The 27,228-nt window shown below is 42.2% G+C and overlaps 1 protein-coding gene across 1 annotated transcript in view; it reads right to left on the reverse strand.

Moving 5' to 3' along the window:
• Positions 1 to 379: 379 nt before the first annotated feature.
• Positions 380 to 27,228, reverse strand: part of ext2 (exostosin glycosyltransferase 2) — a 41,597-nt gene continuing 14,748 nt past the window's right edge. The window contains exons 9-15 of the mRNA XM_060869365.1: positions 24,436 to 24,567; positions 14,569 to 14,758; positions 8,779 to 8,945; positions 7,470 to 7,613; positions 6,730 to 6,858; positions 5,234 to 5,316; positions 380 to 2,787 (exon numbers count right to left, since the gene is read on the reverse strand). Coding sequence (XP_060725348.1) covers positions 2,649 to 2,787; positions 5,234 to 5,316; positions 6,730 to 6,858; positions 7,470 to 7,613; positions 8,779 to 8,945; positions 14,569 to 14,758; positions 24,436 to 24,567 — 984 coding nt within the window. The 3' untranslated portion in view covers positions 380 to 2,648. The remainder of the gene's footprint in view (positions 2,788 to 5,233; positions 5,317 to 6,729; positions 6,859 to 7,469; positions 7,614 to 8,778; positions 8,946 to 14,568; positions 14,759 to 24,435; positions 24,568 to 27,228) is intronic.

Raw genomic sequence — 27,228 nt, forward strand, 5'->3', positions numbered from 1 at the left:
TTTATCTCAGACATGCAGGCTCCTGCACTTAAATCATTCACAGAGCTCAGACATCTGCTCCATCCCTAGACAACAGAAACCATAAAAAAACACAACACACACACACACACACACACACCACTGCTTACTTCTAACTTCACAAAGTCACTTAGCCATGCTTTAGAAAGAAAAAAATATCACTTGTTGAATGGAAAAAAAAAAATTATTAACAGCAAAAAAAAAAGAAAAAGAAACTTTTATTGGGAAAAAAAAAATATATATATATATATAAAGAATGCACATTTAGTTCAAATCTTAAGGGGGTGCAAAAAAAAAAAAGATTGTTTCAACTTTTAACCGTGAATATTCATAAATACATCATCCAGACACAAGACGTGTGAATATTTATTCATTACTTTTTAATAAAAATACTAAGAATAATTAAAAGAAACACACAGACTGATATATTACAAGCGTGAATGTGAAACGAGACAGCCGGCTAATGTGAAAATTTTAAGCAGGTGGAAAAAAAACAGTATATATTTAGTGTATATATTATTGAAGAGGGATCAAAGAGCTGACGGCCACGCCTACTTGTTTCCTATTGGCTTACAAGACCGAGGTAAGATAAAACAAGACGAAGTCTGGACGTAGCACAAGTAGCTACAAAAAGTCAAGAAGAAGAAGAAGAAGAAAAAAAAAAAAAACGATTTCCGCTTCTTTTCCGCTCCTGTGAGTTGGTCTTTTCACCATGGAAATATTATTCGCTTCGATCTAAAGGCTGCTTTAGTCATAACAAGTCATACATAAAGCGGCATAAGGTGGCCCTGTGTTTACTGTACAGTTCAGTTCCTCTGCTGTGAAGCTCGTACCTAAAATCCAGACTGCCTCTTAAACTTAAAAACAAAACTCCATCACAACGCTCCATCCTTCTGTTTCTTGGTGTTCGCTTGATTCTGAAGAATTTCTAAACGGGAAAGTGCTAAAAATTTCTGCTGCAGGAAAAAAACAAGTTTTTTTTTTCTCAGAAAACTTCGAGTTCTTAAGGGTTTGAGTTCTTTAGTTTTTGAACTCTTTCCCTATAATACTTTCGAGATGGTTTTTTTTGCCCCACACGCGAGCAAGACGTTAAACTCCTGACAGGTTCAAAAGATTAAGGAGAAATTAACGAGCAACCGTTTGGAGATTCTCTGGAGATTTAAAGCTCCAGCTGCACAGGAACCCTTTTATAAAACGATTACTATTAAAGTGATTAACACTTCAAGAACTCTTAGAGAACCTGTTTTGTACTACATGGTACTACAAGGCTGGAGTATGGACCGCACACTTGCCCAGGGACTACAGGGTTCCTCGAGAACGTTTAATGGCTCATTTCCGTGTCCTTAGCTTTCAAAAATCTTTGGTTCAAATTCAATATTGTTTAAAGAACCTGAAAGCCTTATTTATTCAAAATTCCATTAAAAACCTTTTGTAGATTTCCAATCCATTTCTACGAGTGAACGGAGAACCGTGAACCAGCAAAATCTTAACCTCCTAACGTTTTCTACTCCATCTTCTATTAAGGATAAAATAATGAGCAAATAATTTGAACTGTACACTGGCCCAGTTAATACACACACAACACTATTAGAACAAAATGTTCTTCATGGGTTTGTGGGAAAATTAATGTTTCCTCCCATCTTAAACATTTCTCCCTAGAGTTCTATCATATTTAAGAAGTCCCAGAGAACCATTACTGCTTTTAATTTAGAAGAACCCCTGAAGAACCCTTATTTTCTAACAGTGCGTGTATTATCTCAGTGAGTGTATTTGCTTCTGAATACGTAGAACCTGTCAGGAGTTTATCGTTTAGCTTTCGTTGGCACGTACGGAGTTCTACGAGGGATCTTTAAGGGTTCGCTGGATAATGTAAAGGGTTCCTAGCTTCTGAAAACCTTTCTGATAGGCATCTTGTTATTGTTTGGCTCTATAGCAGAAACTTTTATGGGTTTCCACAGAGCTTTCAGATGTTCTATTTTAAGAAGCCTTATGTGAACGTATCTGAATAAACTTCGGAAGAACCCTTGGTTGTTTTTCTAAAACGATCGTTTCTAAGAGCGTAGGAACCGAAAGCCGTTTTTTCCCGGTTACTAGCGTAGCAGCTTTTGTGTGTCGTTTTAAACCTTTACTAAAATAAAGGTCATTGTTTAATTCCTTTTGAAACGTTTGACCCATAAAACCTTTTGTCACTATGTTTTGGATTGCAGTAAGCATTTGACAGTAAATACAGTGTGTAAAAAGGGAAACATTCCGAGTGAGAAATGTAAATCTGGACCGTTGAGAGCTTTAATATATTCATACTGCTCTGAGACTCTCCGATCCAGTCCTGGTTTTCCATTAAAACCGTTAAAAAGCCACGATTCTGGCTTCTCGAAGTCATTGCGGCGGACCCTAATTTTCAGTGTTATGGACAGACACCGTCTGCTCCGTGATGTTCCTGGAGGTCCGTGTCGATAAAAGAAGACGTGTACGAACAGCAACAGGATGTTTCCCTCCGTCAGGCGACGTAACGTAACGTCTTTTAACCGGAAGAAACGCTCTCGTATCTTAAAAAGTTCAACAACATCCGTGAGCATCTGTGACGTTGGTTTTTACCGGACGGAGGAGTAACGGTCAGGAGCGCTACTCTGTCATAAACTTCCGATGTTGGGAAAACTCTTGAGCTTTTCTGGGAAGTCGTCCTTGTATAACACGGGATCGGCGCGATGTTCCACGACCTTCAGAGGCATGGTGCCGAATACGGATGCGAATTTGTTTATGCACTCGGACCTGAGAGAGAGAAAAAAAAAAAAGAATGATTATGTTTATAATCCGGATGTGGATTAACGAGTCGTGCTGTAACGTTCCGTGAATAAGTTCTAACGTGACAGGGAAACACGTCCCTGCCATGAAGCACGGTGTTGGTAGTAGCATCATGCTCAGCATTTCCTTTAGCCTCATGGCTGCTTCTTTACAGCTGGGACACTTTTTCCCTATTTTGTTGCAGGTACATTTCTAATAAAATCATGTGACACTACTGATGAACTTCCGAGCTGAAGTAAAGATTCCCGAGTGAATCTGTTGTCTAAAGCCGGGATTGTTTTACACCACCCTCGACTCGCGTTACAGCCGAGTTCCGAGGTGGACAAAAGTACTTCCTTTCTCCCAGTATAATATTTGTGAATGAAACGTACAGTAAATTAAATATTAAATATTTATTTATTTCCCAGGCAGGTCATTAGTCACTGAACCTACGTGGAACTCTTGAGGCCGTAATTCAAGGAACAGTCGCTCACTCAACAAAGAACATACAACGACAGTAATGTTTCCTAACCTCCGAGAATCATTTCTACTTTGCGACAAACGACTGAACAACACGGTGTTCTGTGGTCCGACTTAAAAACCTTTCCCAGAACCGGAGAAGCTAAGAGCTCTTAATTATCTAACACACCTTTAAAGAATCTCTTTTTCATTGTTCTCCTAATATATCAGGTAGCATGTAGCATTAGGTTGCATGTAGCATTAGATATCATGTAGCATTAGGTAGCATGTAGCATTAGGTAGCATGTAGCATTAGGTAGCATGTAGCATTAGGTGGCATGTAGCATTAGGTGGCATGTAGCATTAGGTAGCATGTAGCATTAGATATCATGTAGCATTAGGTAGCATGTAGCATTAGGTAGCATGTAGCATTAGGTAGCATGTAGCATTAGGTGGCATGTAGCATTAGGTGGCATGTAGCATTAGGTAGCATGTAGCATTAGGTAGCATGTAGCATTAGGTAGCATGTAGCATTAGGTAGGTAGTATGGAATTCTTAACAAATAAATCTTTTTTTTTATTTTTAAACGAAGACGAAGAAGAAGAAGAAGAGCAACCGGTTCATACTTCTATAACGAATACTTGCGCATCTACAACTAAACATTCGAAATGTATTTACTTGTAATAACGATTCCTCCGTGTACGTCAATATTCTGAGGGATGTGTGATATAAGCGATGCTCCGGTTTAAGTCTGGAGAACTTTAAGGGGAGTTAATACTTATTCGAGTCCCTGTTTGAATGCAGACTGCAGAAGTGCAGGCATTTTTTGGAGCGGTGTAAAGCCTGGTTTTTATGGCAGGAAACATGTTCAGAGCGAGAAGCGTGACCAGAAAGACCCCATCAATCTCCGCTGAGCCTCCAGTCAAAGGGCTGCATGGTCTGTGGAGCCAGACTCTATTAGTAACACTCTTTATTCACTTCCAAGGTCATGCACTTGTTCAGGCCCGGAGCGGGGCGCAGGCTACCGCCTCACTTTCAAGTGTTAAAGCCGTCACTCACGCGGAGGTGGCAACGTAACCCGGCGCAATTAACTTCCTTAATCGGAGTACGGATCTGTTCTTTCTTTCGCACAATTTTTCAGTCTGGATGATTTTCTGCATCGCTCCGTTCCTCTATAATCATCTGCCTTAACCTTTTTTTTTTTTTTTTTTGAAACCTTCCTTAAAGTAAAACCTTAAAGTAACTATTTTTTCACCCAGAAAGACTTCAAAGTAAAACCGTTCACCTAAGAACCGTAAATTATCGAAGCACTTCGAGAACTTGGGGGAAATTGTTTCCGAATAGAACAGATAGAACCTTCGATGTTTTCCTCTAATGATCTCATGGAGACTTTCAGAAATGATTTTCTTCGTAATCTCAAGAACCTTTAGCTATCCTGAAAGGCTCTTTAAGGGAATGATGAATAATTACGGCTTCTTAGCGAACAGAAGACGCAGTATGTAGGACGTTTAAAGGTTCTGACAGAAGCAGTGTAGGCTGTAGTGCTGCCTTTGGTTTGTTTCCTGAACTAAACCAGAGACTGATACTAGAAGATTTTGGAAACATGTGTATAGAGATGTGTGTGTGTGTGTATGTGACTAGAAGATTTTGGAAACATGTGTATAGAGATCTGTGTGTGTTTCGCGTGTAAAGCGGTTAGAGTTAATGGAAGCCGTTGTTTTGCGTGCTCTGGTTAAGCGTGAACGTCGCCGTGTTGATCAGACTGGAGCTTGGCACGCAAACGCAGCCTGAAATTGGACGGAGAAGTTCCTCGGCGTTTGGCTGATAAATGCACATGTCTCCTGTGAAGCGCTACAATGAGGCTATTGTTGGGGGAGAAAATACAGAATGTGTTTCAGATGCAGGCGGAAAAGCCATGCCAGGGCCTGAGAGCTGCCAGGGTTCCGCTCGGTCCCACACCCAGTTTATACGTTACCTCTCCACCATGTGCGTCTGGTCCAACGACAGGCCGTCGATCGCCGTGCACTCGGGGCACTTGAACTTCTTACGAGGTGTCACCTGCACGGGAAGAAGGACAAATCAGTGCCGATCGGCAATTTACCTCAACCTGAGGTAAATTAAATGAAGTAAATTCATCTTAAATGCCTAATCAGGGGTTTAAATAATGTAAGAACACAAACAAGAGAACAAGGACGACAAGAATGTGCAGTATATGAAGAACAAAAACAAATAAAAAAGGAAAAGTAGCTGGTACAAGGAAGAAAAGAGGAAGAAGTAGAAGAAAAAGAAGAAGAAAATTAAGGAGGAAGAGGACAAACAGCACCACCACCAACAACAAGAAAAAGAAGGAAGAAAAAAAAGAACAATAACACGAAGTCGAAAACTAAGAAGAAGAGAAAGAGAGTAATGAACAAAATATGATGAGGTACATGAATAACAAAGAAGAACAAAAAAAAGCAGAAAAAGAGCAAAAAAAGATGGAAAACGGACAAGAAGCAAAAGAAAATGTAGTGGCAGCAGGACAACAAGAAAAAAAAAGAAAAGATAAAATTGAAAAGAAAAAAAAGATGGAAAAACAAGAAGAAGAAAAAGAGAAAGAAGTGAGAAAAAAATGAGTGAATATTTCTGTCAGTCAGACAGAAAGCAAACACAATCAGAAATCACTCTCACTCTCTCACTCATCTTCTACCACTTATCTGAACTACACATGGGGAGCCTGTGCCTATCTCAGGCGTCATCGGGCATCAAGGCAGGATACACCCTGGACGGAGTGCCAACTCATCACAGGGCACACACACACACTCTCATTCACTCACGCAATCACACACTACGGACAATTTTCCAGAGATGCCAATCAACCTAAAAAAATGCAGCAAACAGTAAACGCTGTTTTTTGTAACATAACCCGTACGACGAGTTTTTTCGTCTTCTTTTTAATTGCGTTCTGAAAACCGCACACACCAAAGTGTGTTTTGTTTCAATTACCCCGGAAATGAGGTCAAATATATTAGCATTTTGGGTGGGAGTAGAAAGATCAGATCGATATCCGATTCGCCGAGACGCGTTTATGTGGCCTAATGTAAATGGAACAGTTTTAACAAATCAGACAGCTATCGGATCAGAGACAACACATGAAGTGACCGGGTGTAAAAAGGCCCTAAGATCTAGGAGATTCTTGCGAGGATCTTCATGCTCTGTAGCATCTCTACATCCAGACTAAAGCTTACTGCAACATCTGATAAGGAAATGATTAGTTTCATCAGGAAAGCTCTTAATTAAATATCAGGGGCTTTAATTCATTAGGTGTAGAGGGAAAAAAATGCCGTTTATGGGAAAACTAGAATGGAAAAAAGTGGGAAAAATATTCCACTTGATGCTTGATGAAAACAAAATTCACACCAAATCGCATGAAGTATAATCTGACTCGTGGTGCGTGATCTACTGCCGACGCCATGGACGTAACCCCTTTACCTTTATAGGCGCTTTCCCTGTGATGTTGGCCACCAGGAAGTTCATGGCGATGTCCTCGCAGTTCATATGAGCGTCTACCCAGTTCTTGATGTCTCCCGGCATCTTGTACGTGTACAGATAATTGAAGTACTGCGAGAAAAAAACAAATACATTCATTCACTCATTTTCTACCGCTTATCCGAACTACCTCGGGTCACGGGGAGCCTGTGCCTATCTCAGGCGTCATCGGGCATCAAGGCAGGATACACCCTGGACGGAGTGCCAACCCATCGCAGGGCACACACACACACACACACACTCACGCAATCACACACTACAGACAATTTTCCAGAGATGCCAATCAACCTACCATGCATGTCTTTGGACCGGGGGAGGAAACCGGAGTACCCGGAGGAAACCCCCGAGGCACGGGGAGAACATGCAAACTCCACACACACAAGGTGGAGGTGGGAATTGAACCCCCAACCCTGGAGGTGTGAGGCGAACGTGCTAACCACTAAGCCACCGTGCCCCCAAAACAAATACAGTGAAGAACAATAAAATCAGAGAGTTTTGGGCCACCGTGAATTGAGAATCTTCCAAATTCGATGACATGGCGGTTAGCTTTTAGCAGAGAAAAATGATTCGGCTGTAGCCGCAATCGTCTTCGCTTGGATAGGACAGGTGTCTGATTTGTACGTGATGAAAACAGATTTTCTGATCCATCTGGTGCAGGTTTCGAGTTACACGAAGCGCTGTACCTTATGATAAAACGCAGCTCCGGTCAGCACCATGGACACCTCGTTGGTCCACTCCGACTCGTACTTCCACTTCCCCATCTCGTGATCCCATAGATGGAGTCGACCAGGATATCCCACCAGCCTGTCTGGGAATTCCCTCCACACCTGAAGGACACAGTTTATGCATTGTTATAAATTAATGATTGAAAATCTTTACATGCCGAGTTACGTAACGAAGCATTGTTTCAGAAAGCATCTACTGTAAGTCCAGACATGAGAAACGATTTGAGGCGTGTGGGATGAGATAAAGATGTGATAAAGGTAAATTAGTTAAATATCAAGATTTCATCTCTATCGGTTAAGTAAGCAGAGCTGAGAAAGATTTTTTGAGCCACACACATCCAATATACACTCACCGGCCACTTTATTAGGTACACCTTACTAGTACCGGTGTGGTCTTCTGCTGCTGTAGCCCATCAGCCTCAAGGTTTGACGTGCTGTGCGTTCAGAGATGCTCTTCTCCATACCTCGGTTGTAACGAGTGGTTATTTGAGTTACTGTTGTCTTTCTATCAGCTCGAACCAGTCTGCCCATTCTCCTCTGACCTCTGGCATCAACAAGGCATTTGCGCCCACAGAACTGCCCTCACTGGATATTTTCTCTTTTTCGGACCATTCTCTGTAAACCCTAGAGATGGTTGTGTGTGAAAATCCCAGTAGATCAGCAGTTTCTGCAATACTCAGACCAGCCCGTCTGGCACCAACAACCATGCCACGTTCAGAGTCACTTAAATCACCTTTCTTCCCCATTCTGACGCTCGGTTTGTACTGCAGCAGATCGTCTTGACCGTGTCTACATGCCTAAATGCATTGAGTTGCTGCCATGTGATTGGCTGATTAGAAATTTGCGTTAACGAGCAGTTGGACAGGTGTACAAAATAAAGTGGCCGGTGAGTGTGTATCACATTCTACATATTTTGTATGCCGCGTTTCTGTTTAATTATTAAGAAAAGCAACTACTGCAATGTTATAGTGGAAAAAAAAAAGAATTTTAAAAAGGTACGATTCTTTAGCTAATAGTGAAAGGAAACTAGTATTCGAGTACTAGCGTTCTGCACGACTAGCAGGAACTTGTACGTTCTAAATATAAAAGGAATTAGCGTCGTTAGGCTCGGACTTTATTGTTGATAGTTTTTTAATCAAATCTCTGTATCGTGAGTGGAGTATCGCACTACGTATCGTGACACGACGTCTTGGCATCGTATCGCAAACGAGCAACGCAAGCAAACGCGTACTGAATGTTAAATAAACCGAGAAGAGGCGTTCGTTACCTCGTATCCGAACTGCAGCTCGTCGGAGGTCAGCATGATGATGTCGTCATCGATAGCCAGCACCGCCTCCGTCTCGATCTCATCGAAGGGAAAGAAGCGATTGCTGAGTATGTTTTCTTTGGTGCGCACCACTTTGAGAGGAGCGGCGATTTTGGGCCAAAGGGATTCTGCGCAGGAGAAAGAAGAATGTAGGGTTTTTTTTTTTTTTCCATCAGTTTAATATATTAGACGTTTGAGAAATAAAAGATGGTCACAAAAAGGTCAAAGAGAAATGTCCAAACACAACGAGCACGTACGAATCTGACCACAATGACTTTGCTCTCAGGGTAAGAAAGACAAGCTGCAGAATTTCCAGTCATGTAAGAGCTTGGGAGCGTTCCAGGGCACGGGCAAGATGGATGGCACGTATCGAGTCACCTAATAAAGCTACAGAGAAGGTTCTGCTTTATTAAGACACGGAGGAGGGAACACAGTGGGAATGTGGAATTAAACTGAGAGCACAGCGATACTGATTTTACGCACTCTGGAATAAACTAAACACTGAAATGATTCACACATCGTTTCTCTCATTGCTCTGAATTATTACAGAAACCGCCGGGCTCTCAAAGACCGCCGGGCTCTCGGGGACTGTAACCGGCTTCGTGCGCCGTTACTAGCCTTCAGCTTCCAGGAAAGCGACGCTACTCACAAATCACCTCGGTTAATAAAGTCCCTCTAGAAAACACTGTACTTAAAAATTACAGATAAGGGAAGCGTAAGCGTCTTGAAAATTGTTCGCCCTTGACGAGCACGATAAACAACAGCAGCAACAAAGAGGAGGAGAAGATGATGGAGGGAAAGAAAAAGGAGGAGGAGGAAGAAAAAAATCCTCCTTATTTCAGCCTGGGTTTCAGCTTTGACCTGTGAAGAGGACCTTATTAGTAGTAATGGGTCACAAAGCTCCTGCTTGGCTCTGCTGACGCCTCTAATCAAAGGCAACGCTCGCCCATTAGTCCACTTCAAAGTGTCCCTCCAACGTAATTACATTACTAAAATATATGCCGAGGACGTAATTAATTTCTTATTCCGCCGTTTTTTTTCAAGCTGTTAGTCTAAAGGCTCCATAAACAGGCACATAGCTAATCGGCTTGTTAAGATTAGAGAGAGAGAGAGAGAGAGAGAGAGAGAGAGAGAGAGAGAGAGAGAGGGAGAGCTTTAATAAATAACACCTAACATCAGCTTACAGTGACGCGGCTTTAACGAGCCATAAATTCATTCCTGTCTGGAACAAAGCCTCTGACGTTCGATATTCTCTCTGTATATATACACAGTCGGGTATTTAAGTGTTTGACAAGTGACAGTTTTAGTCATTCTGTCTCTGGACACCATGACAACGGATTTGAAATGAAGCGATGGAGATTTTCAGCTAGGAATCGTAGACGTCTCCATTTTCACAGGCTCGAAAGTAACTGGACAGACTAACGATTAGAAATATAAGAATTCTTTTTTTTTTTTGCAGTCGAGGGCGTCGCATAAAGTCTTGAGATACTCCGGACGTTTTTCTGCCGCAGCCGTCTTCAGCTGCTGATTGATTGACGGTCTTCCGTTTTGTCTTAAGTAATTGAAAACCGAGCTTATTTGGGTTGAGGTCATATAACTGACTCAGCCATTATAGACCAGTGCCTTAAGAAGCTCTGAGAGGATTTCGCAGGTATGTTTTTGGTCTGTACTTTAATTGGTTTTTGCCTTTGACAGAACCTGAGCAGAAGGTAAAGCCGATCTGTACACCAAACGTCTACACAACTCATCCTGAACCTTCTATCAGCTGTCCCGTCATCCACACACACCAGTATCCCAGTTCCATTAACAGTCACGCATGCCCATGCTGTAACACTGCCTGCGACGTGTCTGACGGATGATGAGGTGCTTTGAATCCCCATCCTTTCCTTTCCTTCTCTGTACTCTTCTCTTCCTATCATTCTGCTATAAGTTTATCTTCATCTCGGTTTTATCTCTCCGACGTTTAGATGTTTCCTACTGAAGTCGCATCTTAAGTTAATCCCTCTTACGATCATCATCTCTTGACTGTAGACTTCGACAATGATACATCTCCATCTATGAGTGTCTTCTCAGCTTGGTTAGATGTTCTGAGCTCAGCATTGCGTTCTTTCTTTTGAAGAAAGTATTAAACTGCTGATTTGTTCAGTCCTAAAGGTTCTGCTCTCTCTCTCTCTCTCTCTCTCTCAGGTCTGTCTCTACATCGTCTTTACTGATTGTCATACCGTATTTTTGTCACGTCGCTCCTGAGGAAATTATATTTTAATGGAAATAAAATCAAGAACTAACTCTAAAATGTCGATCCTTTAATATTAAAATTGTCTAATGTTACGCTGACTGTAAGACGAGTCTCAGCTCACGATCTACTGTCTCAGAGGACTTTAATGAAACACTCGATCAGAGTCACTTTACGGTTTGAGAACGTACAACGAATGGGTACGATTTAAAGATTTAGGGATTTAAAGAAGCAGTTGTTTAATTATTTCTCTTTATTTAAATGCCAATCGAGGGTAAACTGTAATAAAACATGAAAGCGTATATATTAAAGTGAAACAACACACTAAGACCTCAAGAGCACAAATATTTTCCACTGGCCTTTATTCCTAAACATTTACCAGTTCAGGGGCCAAATAGTTGCTTCTCATTTGCAATCTAAACACGAGCCAGAAAACCGGTTTGGCTTCGGCTCGGGCCATGGCACGGCTCTCGGCTCTCGGCTTTCAGAGGAACGTAACCTGATTTAATTTAGAACTCTACTCTATATCAAGAACTTTAGATTCCTTTTCTCTGTGTTTGACAACTTTGTCTACTCGCACCGTCTCACTCGCTCGGAGTCGAGGACTGAAACAGAACAGAAAGTCAGGACACGGCGCATACTGAACACCTGGAGTTTGAAGTCTGTGCTGATAACGTGCACATACAGTGTTTTAACTATTTAATGCTTCTTTTATAGCAAAAATAATTGAACTAAATAATTTAAAAAATCACACCTGGGTTAAGCATGTACTAAATATTTTAACGAAGACTTTCTGAAAGCATCGACTCTTACGTTCAAGGTTCTGCCTCAGATAAAGGAGAACGGGGCAGTAACTAAAAAGAATCTATGCTATGCTGACACGTACAGGGACTCGAAGCAAGACGGCAGAGCAACCGGTAGCAGAAACAAAACATCCTGCTGACTTCATAGCACAGCGACTGGAGACTTATAGAGAGAACAAGCGCTGAATGTGTGAACGTAGCTCATCAGACACTCACCATTACAGGTAAACAGAACCTGGGAATGAAAAAAAAAAAAATGGATGCGAGCGTTGCCATGGCTACAATATGAGCAAGGTAAAGGTGTTTGGTTGTGCAAAATACCGCAAAGAATCCGGTGCGGATTTGGCAGGACGTACTCTGACTGTGTACTTGAAAAATGTGCTTTACGCTGCAGGGGTATTTTTGCTATAAGCTTTACAATATCAGAAGCTAAAACTGAAGGTTAGAAAGCAAATCCAACGTCGTGTACTTACTGTTACAGCGAAAGAAAAGATCGTGTTTAGTGAATATGGGCTGCTAATTTAGCGCCAGAAGAAAAATAGTGTGGAGATCTAACTCAGAAACACAGAACTGATCGCTGAAGCTACATCGCTGAAGACATCTGGGACAAGCTTGACAAAACCATTCTTGAGATAGACTCCATGTTCCTCATGACTGTGTGTGGGATTAGCACTACAGAAAATGGATGGACGGATGGATGGATGGACGAATGGATGGACGAATGAATGGATGGATGGATCGATGGCTAACAGCTATTGTAGAGAGTTTATATACAGTATCATATCCGCAACTGTTCTCCGTCTCCCTCAGCTGCACGTTTCCACAGCAGAAGATCTAATTAGAATCAGCACATGGAGAGAATCTCTGGAAAGTTCTGCTCCCAGCAAATGAGCAGAGAACTGGCTGTCTTCGAGGGAACGTTCTAGAAGACCACGCTACAAATCCTGGCCAAGTGAAACACACAACATCTGATTGGTGTGCGTTGTGTGACAGGAACATTAATTGTCTTCAGCCGTGCAGATGTCCGTTTCGAGTCCGTAAATATGTTTGAAGACCGCATTTTAAAGCCTGAGGACTGCATTTCTTTGCGCTTATGTTTACAGGGTGAACCAGGTTCATGTGGGCTGCTGAGGTTTTTGCATGCTATCATTTTTTAAAAACTGAAAATATTTCAATTTGGTTCATTAAAAGCTAAACTCCTCTGTGATAAAAAGCTAAACTCCTCTGTGATAAAAAGCTAAACTCCTCTGTGATAAAAAGCTAAACTCCTCTGTGATAACCCTCACTGTGTTTTTAATTAATGTCGCAATTTCTTAAAAAGTAAAAAAAAGTTGATTTGCATAACCACTTATGTACTTGAATTGGGGGACATGGAAGCCTTTATGATCTCCACATACACATTACAGGACAGTGGAAATTTCCCAACTGAGGATATATTGGGGTCGGAGCGAAAGAGGGAGCTATGATACAGCACACCTGAAGCAAAGAGGGTTAAGGGCCTTGCTCAAGGGCCCAACAGTGGCAGCCTCACAGTGCTGGCGTTTGAACCTCGATCCTCCGATCAACAACCCACCACTTCCCCACTGCCCCTTTTTTATATACCTGCTTGTTTACTCCTACACCTGCCTAATTTTTCACAAATATACTTAATAGAGATCTTCACAGGTCCACTTAGATCCGAAAACCCGAGGTCCAACCCGAGACCCGAGCAAGTTCGGGTCTGAAAGTTTCACGTGTGCCTCGGACACGGGTCGGGTATAATAATAGCGGCTATATAATCTCGGGTAATTTAAAATGAATGTGTTTTTACCGAACGGACCCGAGAAGACCCGAACTACTGTATCTCGCGTCTGTGCATTGACTCAAGTCCTTTTCCAAACTCTCTCCTCTGTTTGCCAAGACCGCTTGCGACATCGTGTTGCTGGCGGTAAGCTAATTTTCGTTGAAGCAGACCTGGACATTCGGGTCCAGTCGGGTTAAAAAAAATTGCCAACCGGTCAGGTCGGACTCGGGTATAATCTTTATAGGTTTGTCTCGGGTCGGGTCTTTCTTAAAAAAAATTAAAAAATTATGTACGTCGGTGGCTTAGTGGTTAGCACGTTCGCCTCACACCTCCAGGGTCGGGGTTCGATTCCCGCCTCCACCTTGTGTGTGTGGAGTTTGCATGTTCTCCCCGTGCCTCGGGGGTTTCCTCCGGGTACTCCGGTTTCCTCCCCCGGTCCAAAGACATGCATGGTAGGTTGATTGGCATCTCTGGAAAACTGTCCCTAGTGTGTGAATGAGTGTGTGTGTGTGTGTGTGTGCCCTGCGATGGGTTGGCACTCCGTCCAGGGTGTATCCTGCCTTGATGCCCGATGACACCTGAGATAGGCACAGGCTCCCCGTGACCCGAGGTAGTTCGGATAAGCGGTAGAAGATGAATGAATGAATGAATGAACGTCGGGTTCGGGTAAAAAGTGATTCGGGTCACTTCGGGTCGGGTACATTTCTTTAGACCCGAGAAGACCTCTAATACTTATTCATTTATCCATGGACTCTATCTATCTATCTATCTATCTATCTATCTATCTATCTATCTATCTATCTATCTACTTCATTACAGAACTGATTGCTTATTTGTACTTACTTTATCGTTTACATACTTGACAACATTTACGGGTTTATTCAATAGTTTGTTTGTCGACTATTTCAACGTAATGTAGAAATGATTCGAACCTTCGGGTGGACTCTTGTTCTGGTTGTTCCAGACCACCAGCAGCTTGGCCAGACTCGGAACTTTGGAGATCTCCGTGATGACCCTGAAAAGACTCTCGACCCGGTCGTAGGTTAGAACCACGGCGGTGAATCCTGGGGACCGAGGAGGAATCAGCGGGAGGAACAGAGGACTGTTCACGCTGGACCACTTCTGTTAAAGAGGGGATACAAACACAGTGATTGTTTATACGATTAATACAGAATAATGTTGTGCTCGCTGAACAACTGCCTGAAAAATGGAATACATTAAACCATAACGCTGTTGAATTCTGGACTGTGATTGGTCAGAAAAGAAATGTTGTTTAACTTCTAAAACAGCAGCTCTGTTAAAGCTCTAATGCACGTTAACACGGTTGTTTTAATACATCATTGTCTCTAGGGCAGGTGTCGGCAACCCGCGGCTCCAGAACCGCAAGTGTCTCCTTCATCCCTCTGCTGTGGCTCCCTGTAGATTTGTAAAATAAATATTTAATTTAAATTTATTTTATTTTAGTTAGTTAGTTTTTTTAAAAATGTAATTTTAAATTCTAAGATTGTGATGCTCTTGTAACAGGATGCACTTATTTCCAGGGATTTCAGAACAGCGTAACAGATATTGTGTCATTGGGTAGGCGTGGCCTATTTCATAATCTAACCCTAACCCTAACCGTAGTTTTTGGTTGTTTATTTGTTTTCTAAAATAAATCTACCTGTATGACTGTTTTGTCCTTCGTAGGTATGTTCTTTTCTTTTCAAGGAGGGTGTTTTTCCAAGACCTCCGGAAACACGCCCACTTTACGTCGTGGTAACGAAACCCCTGGAATTTAGTGAATGCCCTGGAATGCTCTCTTTTGTAACATTAAAATAAACCGTGTTTAATTTTTTTTGTCGCTCAAAATATGCGTCATAACCGCAGACTTGCGAAATCCGACACACAGAAGCAGACGCATTTTTGGTTTGCTGAAGTTAAAATGTTGATGTTATGAATACGAAGAGAACTCAATTAGACATTCATCCATCCATCTTCTACCGCTTATCCGAACTACCTCGGGTCACGGGGAGCCTGTGCCCATCTCAGGCGTCATCGGGCATCAAGGCAGGATACACCCTGGACAGAGTGCCAACCCATCACAGGGCATACACACACACTCTCATTCACTCATGCAATCACACACTACGGACAGTTTTCCAGAGATGCCAATCAACCTACCATGCATGTCTTTGGACCGGGGGAGGAAACCGGAGTACCCGGAGGAAACCCCCGAGGCACGGGGAGAACATGCAAACTCCACACACACAAGGCGGAGGCAGGAATCGAATCCCCAACCCTGGAGGTGTGAGGCGAACGTGCTAACCACTAAGCCACCGTGCCCCCCTTAAATTAGACATCGAACATTTTATTTGAAAGTAACCTTCAACCCAGTGTCTTTTTTGCTAAGGTTAGTTCAAACTCTTCAAAATATTTTTGTTTGCTTGCAGAAATAAAATTTCGTTTACTCGGTAGCAGTTCATTGATTTCATAAATGCAACACACTACAGTTTTTTCTACACTTTCCATAAAGGTAAAAAAACGATATATGCGGCTGTTATCTTCATTTTAGATGTCAAAAGGGTTTTGTGGCTCCCTGTGTTTTTTTCTGTGGGAGACGGGTCCAAATGGCTCTGAGTGTTTAAGGTTGCCGACCCCTGCACCAGGGTCAGCGCTTTGTCCGAGGCTGGTGATGAAACGTGACGTTATTAACGTTACAGAAGCGATAAACTTCCGTGGATGTTCCACGAGGTTAAAGGTAACTAAAGCGGATAAAGTCTGCTGTGGTACGTGAGGAATAACACTCTTCTGGAGTCCCATTCGGAACCATTTAAGAAGAAATCTCTGTTACAGGCTTCTCCACAGAACCTTCATGATGGTCTAACGCTGCACGTTTGTATTGTTTTCAGATTAAAAAACAATAAAAAAAAACTGGACGATTTGACCTGAATGTTTTACGGTTCTTCTAATTAGAATAAATGCAAACCTTTCCTAAGACTAAATGGTTTAACACACAGTGAGGTAACGCGCACCGCAGCCCAGAAAACTGACGATGCTACGCGGACGATTAAAAACAGCGAGGAGCTTTGGGACTAAAACAGAGGTAACAAGCAGCTGGATTAGTGTGCTGTGACCTTTGACTAAACCTTCTCCCTCAAATCTCAGGAAAGTTTTCAAGCACCATCAGTCCAAGTGAGTGTGAAAATCCAGCTCGGCCTGTAAGAGCCAAGAATTTGCTCTTACCGATCAGGAGAAAATGTGCCCAGTGTTGGACCCGAAGCTGCCCGTAAAGTGTTTCTGCCATTGAAAAAGTCTTCTCAGAGCGCCCACAGATTCATCAAAGTCTAAACTCTTTAATGCCCTGATAGTATAAGTGCTACACACTTCACTCTGTACTCCAAGTGTGAAGCGTCGGTAGGAGACAAAGCGAGCGCTTCTGTTAATACACGGCGAAATTTTCTTGCCTAAGCATGCAGGTGAGTAAGTAAGTTCACTTAGTTTGCTTACTTGTTTAATTACTTAATTGTTGATGTATTTCCATCTTTGCCTACATATTAACGTCGCTACTAACCTGTTTACTTAGCTACTTTCCGATGTGTTTATTTAATTGATTGTTTATGTATATACTCGTTTACTCTATTTCTTTCTTTCTTTATTTCTTTATATACGTTCTTGTTCGCTTACATATTTACTCACCTTCTTGTTTACTTAATTGTCTACATATCAAACTGTTTACGTCCACACATCTTTACTTACTTACTGGTATCATTTACATATTTCTTTATTTATCTACATGTTCACTTGTGTATTTGCTTACGTATGAACCTGATCACTTAACTACTTACTTCTGTACATATGTACTATTTATGTACTAGTTTACCTACTTATTTTCCTAGTTGTTTACATGTACTTGTTTACTTAAATACTTGTTTACACGTGCGCTTGTTTACTTAAATACTTGTTTACACGTGTGCTTGTTTACTTAAATACTTGTTTACACGTGTGCTTGTTTACTTAAATACTTGTTTACATGTGTGCTTGTTTTCTTAAATACTTGTTTATATGTTTTTGTTTACTTAAATACATGTTTACACATACTTGTTTACTTAAATACTTGTATAAATACTTGTTTACTTAAATACTTGTTTACACGTACTTTACTTAAATACTTGTTCACACGTACTTGTTTACTTAAATACTTGTATAAATACTTGTTTACTTAAATACTTGTTTACACGTACTTTACTTAAATACATGTTTACACGTACTTTACTTAAATACTTGTTTACACGTACTTGTTTACTTAAATACTTGTATAAATACTTGTTTACTTAAATACTTGTTTACACGTACTTTACTTAAATACATGTTTACACGTACTTGTTTACTTAAATACTTGTTTACACGTACTTTACTTAAATACATGTTTACACGTACTTGTTTACTTAAATACTTGTTTAAATACTTGTTTACTTAAATACTTGTTTACATGTACTTTACTTAAATACTTGTTTACACGTACTTGTTTACTTAAATACTTGTATAAATACTTGTTTACTTAAGTACTTGTTTACTTAGTATTTGTTTACATAGTACTTTTTACACATGCTTGTTTACGTAAATACCGGTTTACACGCATGCTTGTTTATTTAAATCTTGTTTACACATGTAATTCTTTACTTAACTTACTTCTTTAATTACCTTCATATTTACTTGTTTACATATGTACTTGTTTTCCCACTACTTGTTTACTTCATGTTTATTACCTATGTGTGCTTACTTCATTAGTAATATATTTACTTGTTTATATAAAAGTTTATTTAGTAAGCATTCTGGCATTTGGTCATGAATTATAATATATATTCAGCTCTTGTGGTAAGGGGTTCATTTGCATATGCAGATGAGACGTGGTTGCATGACTTGGTTTAGCTTTTTCCTAAAGCTGCTGGGGATTTTTTCCTGAGTGCGAGTTGCGTTTTATGGCTGCGCTGTTGTGGAGTCTGTGCAGTGGGGGTGAATATGAGCCCTGGCTGGACTCGGGTGAAGCCGGGGGTGAAGTTGGGATATGGCAGGCGTCAGTGGTTGTCTGCTGCCAGTGTGAGGCTTGGCTCTTCTTCCTGGCCCCACTTTAAAAACGGCCCGTAAACTTCCAGTGATGCCCGGACTGGAGCGCAGATCAAGTGACGCTGTAAAGTAAATACTGCAAAGTGCTCGCTTAGAAGCTCTGTGATGCGGTCATATAGAACACTGCCCTTTACTGGCCTCCAGGAGGAGGAGGAGGAAGAGAAGAAAAACGAGGAAGATGGGGAACGAGAGGATCCTTGCGGAAAGTGCTGCAGAACCAAGAACTCGTCGTTCCCCTCTGCATCTTAAAAATGTTAGAAAACATCTTTGATATTTCACATTAATTAAATAAAAGGAGTCATCCTTTGTTTATACATTTTCTTCTTAGAAGAAAGGAGTGAAGGACCAGTGAAGGATTCTTGCAGGAATCTTCTCGTGATCTCCTCCCTGCGAGCCAGTCCGAGAGCTGTACTCGCGTACTCATGTTCCACACAGGAACGAAGGGGATTCGGCTGAACGCGTGTTGTGACGTCACATGACACGTCTCGACGCAAATCTACAGAAAATCTGCTGTAATTTTTAAAAATGCCAAGAACCTCAGAATATCTTAATAGTATGATTTTGATTCAGTTTCCGAAACAGTAACTGATCTTTTCTGATTTGCACTAAATCTCATTAAAACCTTGTGCTGTTTCCTGGTATTATGTTTAGCTCAGTTTACCCCACATACATGAAGCTTCTTCCCAGAAAAATGCATGTGACGCCTTTGTAGCTCTCAATTGATCGATTCTCTATTGTCCTGTGTTAAGGATCGCAGCTCCCTCCTGGTTTAGACGTCACTGATCTCCGACTGCATGATGAAGAAACCTTCCTGTTTGCGCTGTTTTATTCTTATACCAAGGCAACTTGCTATCGATTGTCATTTTTTAGTTACGACACTCCTGCTGTTTGTCTGCAGGGTTTTTTTGGATCCTGGGATGCTTCCACATGCTCCAACATTCGATCCTATTTCTGTTACAAACTGTAATACAACAACACGTATGTTTATGTTGAGTCTTTGTTCCAGCGTCATGTGAAAACCATTCTGTTCGTCCGACTGTTCGTCATGAATACTGAGGTCTTTCACACCTGGAGAGATAACGCCCGGCCCCCTGATGAGTCGAACAATATGGAAGGCCTCACACTGCAGTGGCCCAAATCTGATTTTTTTTGGGGTCAAGTGACCAGGTCAGACTTCTTCAGGAGTAGTGTGACACTCAAATCTGGCCCAGATCAGATTTTTTCAAATCAGATTCAGACCACTTCCATATGTGGTCCTGAATCAGACCCAAATCTGATTTTTTCCAATGTGGCTGCAGTGTGAACAGCCAAGGCAGATTTGATGCGACTTTTACGTCAATCTACATCGACATTCGTCACAATTATGCGCCGGCGAAACCTTTTTTTTTTTTCTTTTTGCGAAAACATGAAACAAATGTGACTGGTAACGTGTGTGTTGAGAGTGTTATATAAAGTGGTTACGTGAACCAGCTCATAATGTTTGCATTAAATACACCACATTATAGCATTACATGATATGTTTGCTTGCACCAGATGATACAATACTTCCTCCATAACCTCGCCAACTTTAGCGCAACGGCGTGCTGCGTGTGACGTCATTGTCATTGTTCGTTTGCGCATGCGGGTCAGTTCGAAACAGCAAACAGTTCACACTGGTATCTGATATAGGCCACATTTTAAAAGGTAATGTGAACAGCCAAACAAAAAAAATCAGATCTGAGCAAAATATCCGAATTGATCATTAAGACTTGCAGTGTGAACGCGGCTTTAAAGAAAGGATCTGATGAGACGAATAGAATCATAGTGCACGTAGGAACATTTGTTTGAGATTTGACCGGAACCTCTGCCCAGAAGATCCTTAAAAGTTTCAGCTTTATTTCTGACTGGTATAAGGTGCTGACGCTGGAGACTCCTTCAAATCAGTGTGCAAATCAGAACCTCTAACACGAAAAGGAGCGTGTTAATAAAACCCTGCTGCACTACTGTCAGAGCTGCAGTTCCAGAAAACGAATCGACGCCGATCATAATGCAGATTTCTGAGGCGTAAACGTAGATTCCACGAGTGTTTAAACGTCTGTAATAACGTACACACAGACGGCGACAGGTCAAAGAGCTTGTAGCTCCGTTAATAAAATGTTCAAAGACCGCACAGAGACGCTACGCTCTATATATTTCCCATGCAGGCTAGCGTCAGGCTCCTCCTCTTGCAGGTGCTCAGAAATGAAGGGGGGATTAAAAAAAAAAGAGAAGAAACGCGTCGGGCCGGCGGTTAACCAGCTCGGTGCGTCCGCCACGGTCTGCCACCACAGGCGCAGCCATCTTTCGCTCGACATCAGTCAACCCGACCTACTAATAAAAACAAACTATATTAGCTGATGGAAATTTCTTTGAAGGGTCTGACACTGACACAAGCCGAAGGGAAACAATTAAAGTACCACTGTGACATATAAGTGGTAAAGTGGTGCATGAGCGCTCCGTCTGGAAACTAAAGCGCTCCGGTCTAATTGAGCAGGCTCCAGTGCGGTTTGTTGTGTGTCTAAACGCCTGCGAGTCTGGAAGACAAACGAGAGGAACGAAGATTTATAAGAGACGCTTTGTAGGAAAAAAACTGTGTGGCTTTCACCTGCAATTTGGAATGCGTCAGGAAAAAAATAAACTGGAATCCATTTCAGATCCAGTCAGGACTGAACCCAAACCACTGCTATTTATTTTTTTATTTATCCGTCCCATGTAGAGGGCAAAGTTCCCAATAACCTCCCTGTAAAGAAAATAAATTGCTGGCTCTTATCATCTCTAATATGAAATTCTAAGAGCTCGAGTTGGCTATAATTATCGTAAAGCCTTCAAGAGCTTGTTACGTTTTCGGCTGAGGGAGGGTCGGGTGCGAGCGTCTCTGAGTGACGGTGAGGGATTGCAGGCTGTTTCATGTGGGCCGAGGAAGCTTTGGCGAGTCCTGCAGCTGGAATCATGCGAGTGCTGCTTTGGGATTAGGCGAAAATGGAAGCCAGATGAAAGCGTGGACGACTGTTCGATCACAAAGAGCGCGGCACATGAAACGTTCACCTCCGCGTCCAGGCTGAAGGCCCACTAGAGCTCTGGAAGCGCGATACGGAAAAAACTGCATAAAATGCTAAACGCTAAAAATGCTTATTCTCGTTTATCAAGTAACTGATTGGAAGTTGTGAGGACTTTTTTTTTTACCCCAAAAAAACCCACCAATCTTATTTCGTCTACATTACTGAGAATAATAATAAATCTAATCTAAACAGCGAGCTGAGACAGATAGCTAGGACATCTGATACTAGCTTAGACTTGTAATTAAGTGCGTTGTTATGGTTACAGCATCCTCGACACAATTACTGATTAAAATAAAAAGCTGAGATGGAGAAAAGCAGAAACGTGGACTGCGGCGCTTAAAACTATCACGCTGACGATTAGTTTTTCCGGTAACCGCAGCGTACAAAGTAAACGCACCCGCTCCTTTATGAAATGGAGCAGCATGTTGAGGATTTTGAGTTTACTAGAAAACGATCGCAGAAAGTTTTGAAAAGTGAGTAAATGTGACAATACTACGTGACTTAAAGACTCACGACTAAATCCTTTAATCCTTTAGTGCTTCTGATTCTGATTAATCAGCTAAATCTAGAGTAAAAATAAAAACAACAACCCTAAATCAGCTCTAAAATGAAAGAAGAAACGATCCGGGCAATGCTTGGATCTTGTCCTGATCGTGTCGGAGTCCCTTCAGCGCTGCAACACAAAAGGCGGACTTGACAGCATCTCCACAAACACTCGAGGAGTTCAAGAAATGTGTTTTCAATTACGTCCCGATGGACACGGAGCGGCAGAAGAAAAAAAATGGGGGGAAAAAAAAGCAGGGCTTGATTTATTTGGTGTGTAGTTCCAATAGCGCTGTGCGTTTCGACTGAGAAAGTATTTCATCCTTCCTTCAATGCTGGAATGTTTAAAGGAGAGAAACACGGCGTAATTAACCTCTCGATGGGGCCGGGGCTCCGCCAATGAGACCGAAGTAACGATGACCGATGACTAATAACATCGGTCTGGGACACGATGGGAGACGAGGAAGTCAAGTGCATCGTCTAATGAGCTGAAAAACTGGCGGTAAAATCGCCATGAAATTCGAGTGAAATTGAAGAAGCTGTTACTCCTCCTCCTTCACCGTGACCAATCAGCACAGAGATTTTGTACCACATGACTTCACACTCACCTGAAGACAGCTTGAAGTCTACAGAAAGAAAAAAAAAAAGAGAGAAGCGACGTGTGGGACTGATGCGTCACGCCAAACACTGGTGAATTCTGTATTCTGATTGGTCAGAGGGTGCTGAGCTGTATTCTGATTGGTCAGAGGGTGTTGAGCTGTACTCTGATTGGTCAGAGGGTGCTGAGCTGTACTCTGATTGGTCAGAGGGTGCTGAGCTGTACTCTGATTGGTCAGAGGGTGCTGAACTGTACTCTGATTGGTCAGAGGGTGCTGAGCTGTACTCTGATTGGTCAGAGGGTGTTGAGCTGTACTCTGATTGGTCAGAGGGTGCTGAGCTGTACTCTGGTTGGTCAGAGGGTGCTGAGCTGTACTCTGATTGGTCAGAGGGTGCTGAGCTGTACTCTGATTGGTCAGAGGGTGCTGAGCTGTACTCTGATTGGTCAGAGGGTGCTAAGTTGCACTCAGATTGTTTAGAGGGTGCTGAGCTGTATTCTGATTGGTCAGAGGGTGCTGAGCTGTACTCTGATTGGTCAGAGGGTGTTGAGCTGTATTCTGATTGGTCAGAGGGTGCTGAGCTGTACTCTGATTGGTCAGAGGGTGCTGAGCTGTACTCTGATTGGTCAGAGGGTGCTGAGCTGTACTCTGATTGGTCAGAGGGTGCCAAGTTGCACTCAGATTGTTCAGAGGGTGCTGAGCTGTACTCTGATTGGTCAGAGGGTGCTGAGCTGTACTCTGATTGGTCAGAGGGTGCTGAGCTGTACTCTGATTGGTCAGAGGGTGCTGAGCTGTACTCAACACGTTTCTGAATGCTTTGTCCTATTTGGCTAATAAGAAAACAGACTTTTTTATTACTCTATTGAAATCTTATTAAATTTAATTTAATACTTGTACACCGTTCCAATAGTGCAAAATAAAATAAGGTACTTCACAATCACAGAATGAACCACTGTAACTGTGGTTTAAACAAAACAATGCAGATGTTTGTTCACCTCAAACGACGCTGCCTATGGGTTTTCACCGCAGGACGTCAAGCGTACGTTTTTAAACCAAACACCAATCCCTTCCCCACAACAATCCCCCCAAACACACACACACCCAACCCACACACACTTCCAAAGAGAGACATTTCCCCGTGTAACCGGAGACATCAATCTAACCAGCAAACACCAGCATATCAGATCGGACGAATTTTTTCTGTCAACAAACTGTCATGTGTATTTATTTTTAAAAACACGCACAGCCTGCTTTCTGCCTGATGTATAACCTGCACTGCCTTACTGATCAACTGCTTGGCTGACATTTTGGTTAGCAATTAAGAACTTTTTAAAAAAAGATTCAAAAAAGAATTTTGGTGGCTTCAACTTTCATGATTTCTTCTGTTTTCTCTTTTCTTTTCAGAAAAGAAAGCTATTTAACATAACACATATGAAATAAAGATGATCGGCATGAAGCTCTGTGTTGTGTATTTACTCACCACGACCGGAGGGTTGTTCCACTGCTCGTATGTGCGTGCTGCGTACGGGTAAATGCGGTCATTGATGATCTGCAGCGTGGTCAGTCCAATGGCCTTCATGGAGCTGAAATATGCGTCCCAGAACCAGCGAGCCTGAAAACCAACACATAATATAACATTCAACAAGATCACTGGGTAAAAGCTAAAGACGAGAGGAGATACCCGCTCACAATACAGTCTGCTCACATAGATTCACAATACACTCTGCTCACGAATCGACTCACAATACACTCTTCTCACGAATCGACTCACAATACACTCTGCTCAGGACCCAATTCGATTCACAATACACTCTGCTAACAGCTCAAAACAATTCACAATACACTCTGCTCACGACTCGATTCACAATACACTGCTCACGATTCGATTCACATTACACTGCTCACGACTCGATTCACAATACACTGCTCACGATTCGATTCACAATACACTGCTCACGACTCGACTCACAATACACTCTGCTCACGACTCGAGTCACAATACACTCTGCTCACGACTCGACTCACAATACACTCTGCTCAAGAATCAATTTAATTCACAATACACTCTGCTCACGTCTCGACTCGATTCACAATACACTCTGCTCACAACGACACACAATACACTCTGCTCACGACCCGACTAAACTAACAATACACTCTGCCCACAACTCGACACACAATACACTCTGCTCACAACGACACACAATACACTCTGCTCACGACCCGACTAAACTAACAATACACTCTGCCCACAACTCGACACACAATACACTCTGCTCACAACCCGACTCAACTCACAGTACACTCTGTTCACAACCCAATTTGATTCACAATACACTCTGCTCACGACTGGAGTCACAATACACTCTGCTAACGACTCGACTCACAATACACTCTGCTCACGACTCGACTCACAATACACTCTGCTCACGACTCGACTCACAATACACTCTGCTCACGACTCGACTCACAATACACTCTGCTCCCGACTCGACTCACAATACACTCTGCTCACGACTCGACTCACAATACACTCTGCTCACGACTCGACTCACAATACACTCTGCTCACGACTCGACTCACAATACACTCTGCTCACGACTCGACTCACAATACACTCTGCTCACGACTCGACTCACAATACACTCTGCTCAAGAATCAATTTAATTCACAATACACTCTGCTCACAACCTGATTCGAATCACAATACACTCTGCTCACGTCTCGACTCGATTCACAATACACTCTGCTCACGTCTCGACTCGATTCACAATACACTCTGCCCACAACTCGACACACAATACACTCTGCTCACGTCTCGACTCGATTCACAATACACTCTGCCCACAACTCGACACACAATACACTCTGCTCACGACTCGACTCGACTCACAATACACTCTGCTCATGACTCGACTCACAATACACTCTGCTCCCGACTCGACTCACAATTCACTCTGCTCCCAACTCGACTCACAATACACTCTGCTCCCGACTCGACGCACAATACACTCTGCTCACGAATCGACTCACAATACACTCTGCTCATGACTCGACTCACAATACACTCTGCTCACGACTCGAGTCACAATACACTCTGCTCACGACTCGAGTCACAATACACTCTGCTCACGACTCGAGTCACAATACACTCTGCTCGCGACTCGACTCACAATACACTCTGCTCGCGACTCGACTCACAATACACTCTGCTCACGACTCGACTCACAATACACTCTGCTCGCGACTCGACACACAATACACTCTGCTCACGACTTGAGTCACAATACACTCTGCTAACAACTCGACTCACAATACACTCTGCTCAAGAATCAATTTAATTCACAATACACTCTGCTCACGTCTCGACTCGATTCACAATACACTCTGCTCACAACGACACACAATACACTCTGCTCACGACCCGACTAAACTAACAATACACTCTGCCAACAACTCGACACACAATACACTCTGTTCACAACCCGACTCAACTCACAGTACACTCTGTTCACAACACAATTTGATTCACAATACACTCTGCTCACGACTGGAGTCACAATACACTCTGCTCAAAATTCAATTCGATTCACAATGTGCATTGAATCAAGGTTTTACTCTGAATATAAACCGAGAACGCCTTCGTTAATCACACACCTCTCCGTCCTGCTTCCTTCATGCAGATTTTAATAAAATTCAGTTTTATTTGTTCTTTTAACAATGGACGCAGCCACAAAGCGGTTTTACAATAATGTATAAATTCAAAACATAAATTTTAAATCTATCAATTTATCCCGATTCAATTTTTTCTCCTTTAAAAAAAAAAAAAAGCCTATCTTTAAAACACACTCAATGGTTTCTTTTCCAAACACAGCGCTCTCTGTGGTGAAGGATATCACGTCTGGCAGAAACCTGTTCCTGTATCGTTTATAACGATGTTGTCACATATCGATCCTTAACTACACCATAAACGCTTCAGGCCAGCGTACGTCTCGTGTCACATCAGGCTAGCGTACGGCTCGTGTCACCACAACCCCCCCCCCCCCAAAAAAAAAAAAAAAACGAGCAAAAAACAAGAACCTCGCTGTGAAAGTGATAAAACTGTACACCGAAAAACTCAGAACAGACTCTGAGAGAAACGATCTGGTGTCTCTGTCAGCGAGCTCTCTGTCGGCGGCTTCCCTGCGATCGTCCAGCACGTTTTCACTTTTATTGACTGTTTGTTGTCATATGGCCTACAGAGAGCTCTGAGTTAGTAGAAGCTCTTTCTCTC

This window comes from Tachysurus vachellii, chromosome 1 (assembly GCF_030014155.1).
Source record: "Tachysurus vachellii isolate PV-2020 chromosome 1, HZAU_Pvac_v1, whole genome shotgun sequence".
NCBI lineage: Eukaryota > Metazoa > Chordata > Actinopteri > Siluriformes > Bagridae > Tachysurus > Tachysurus vachellii.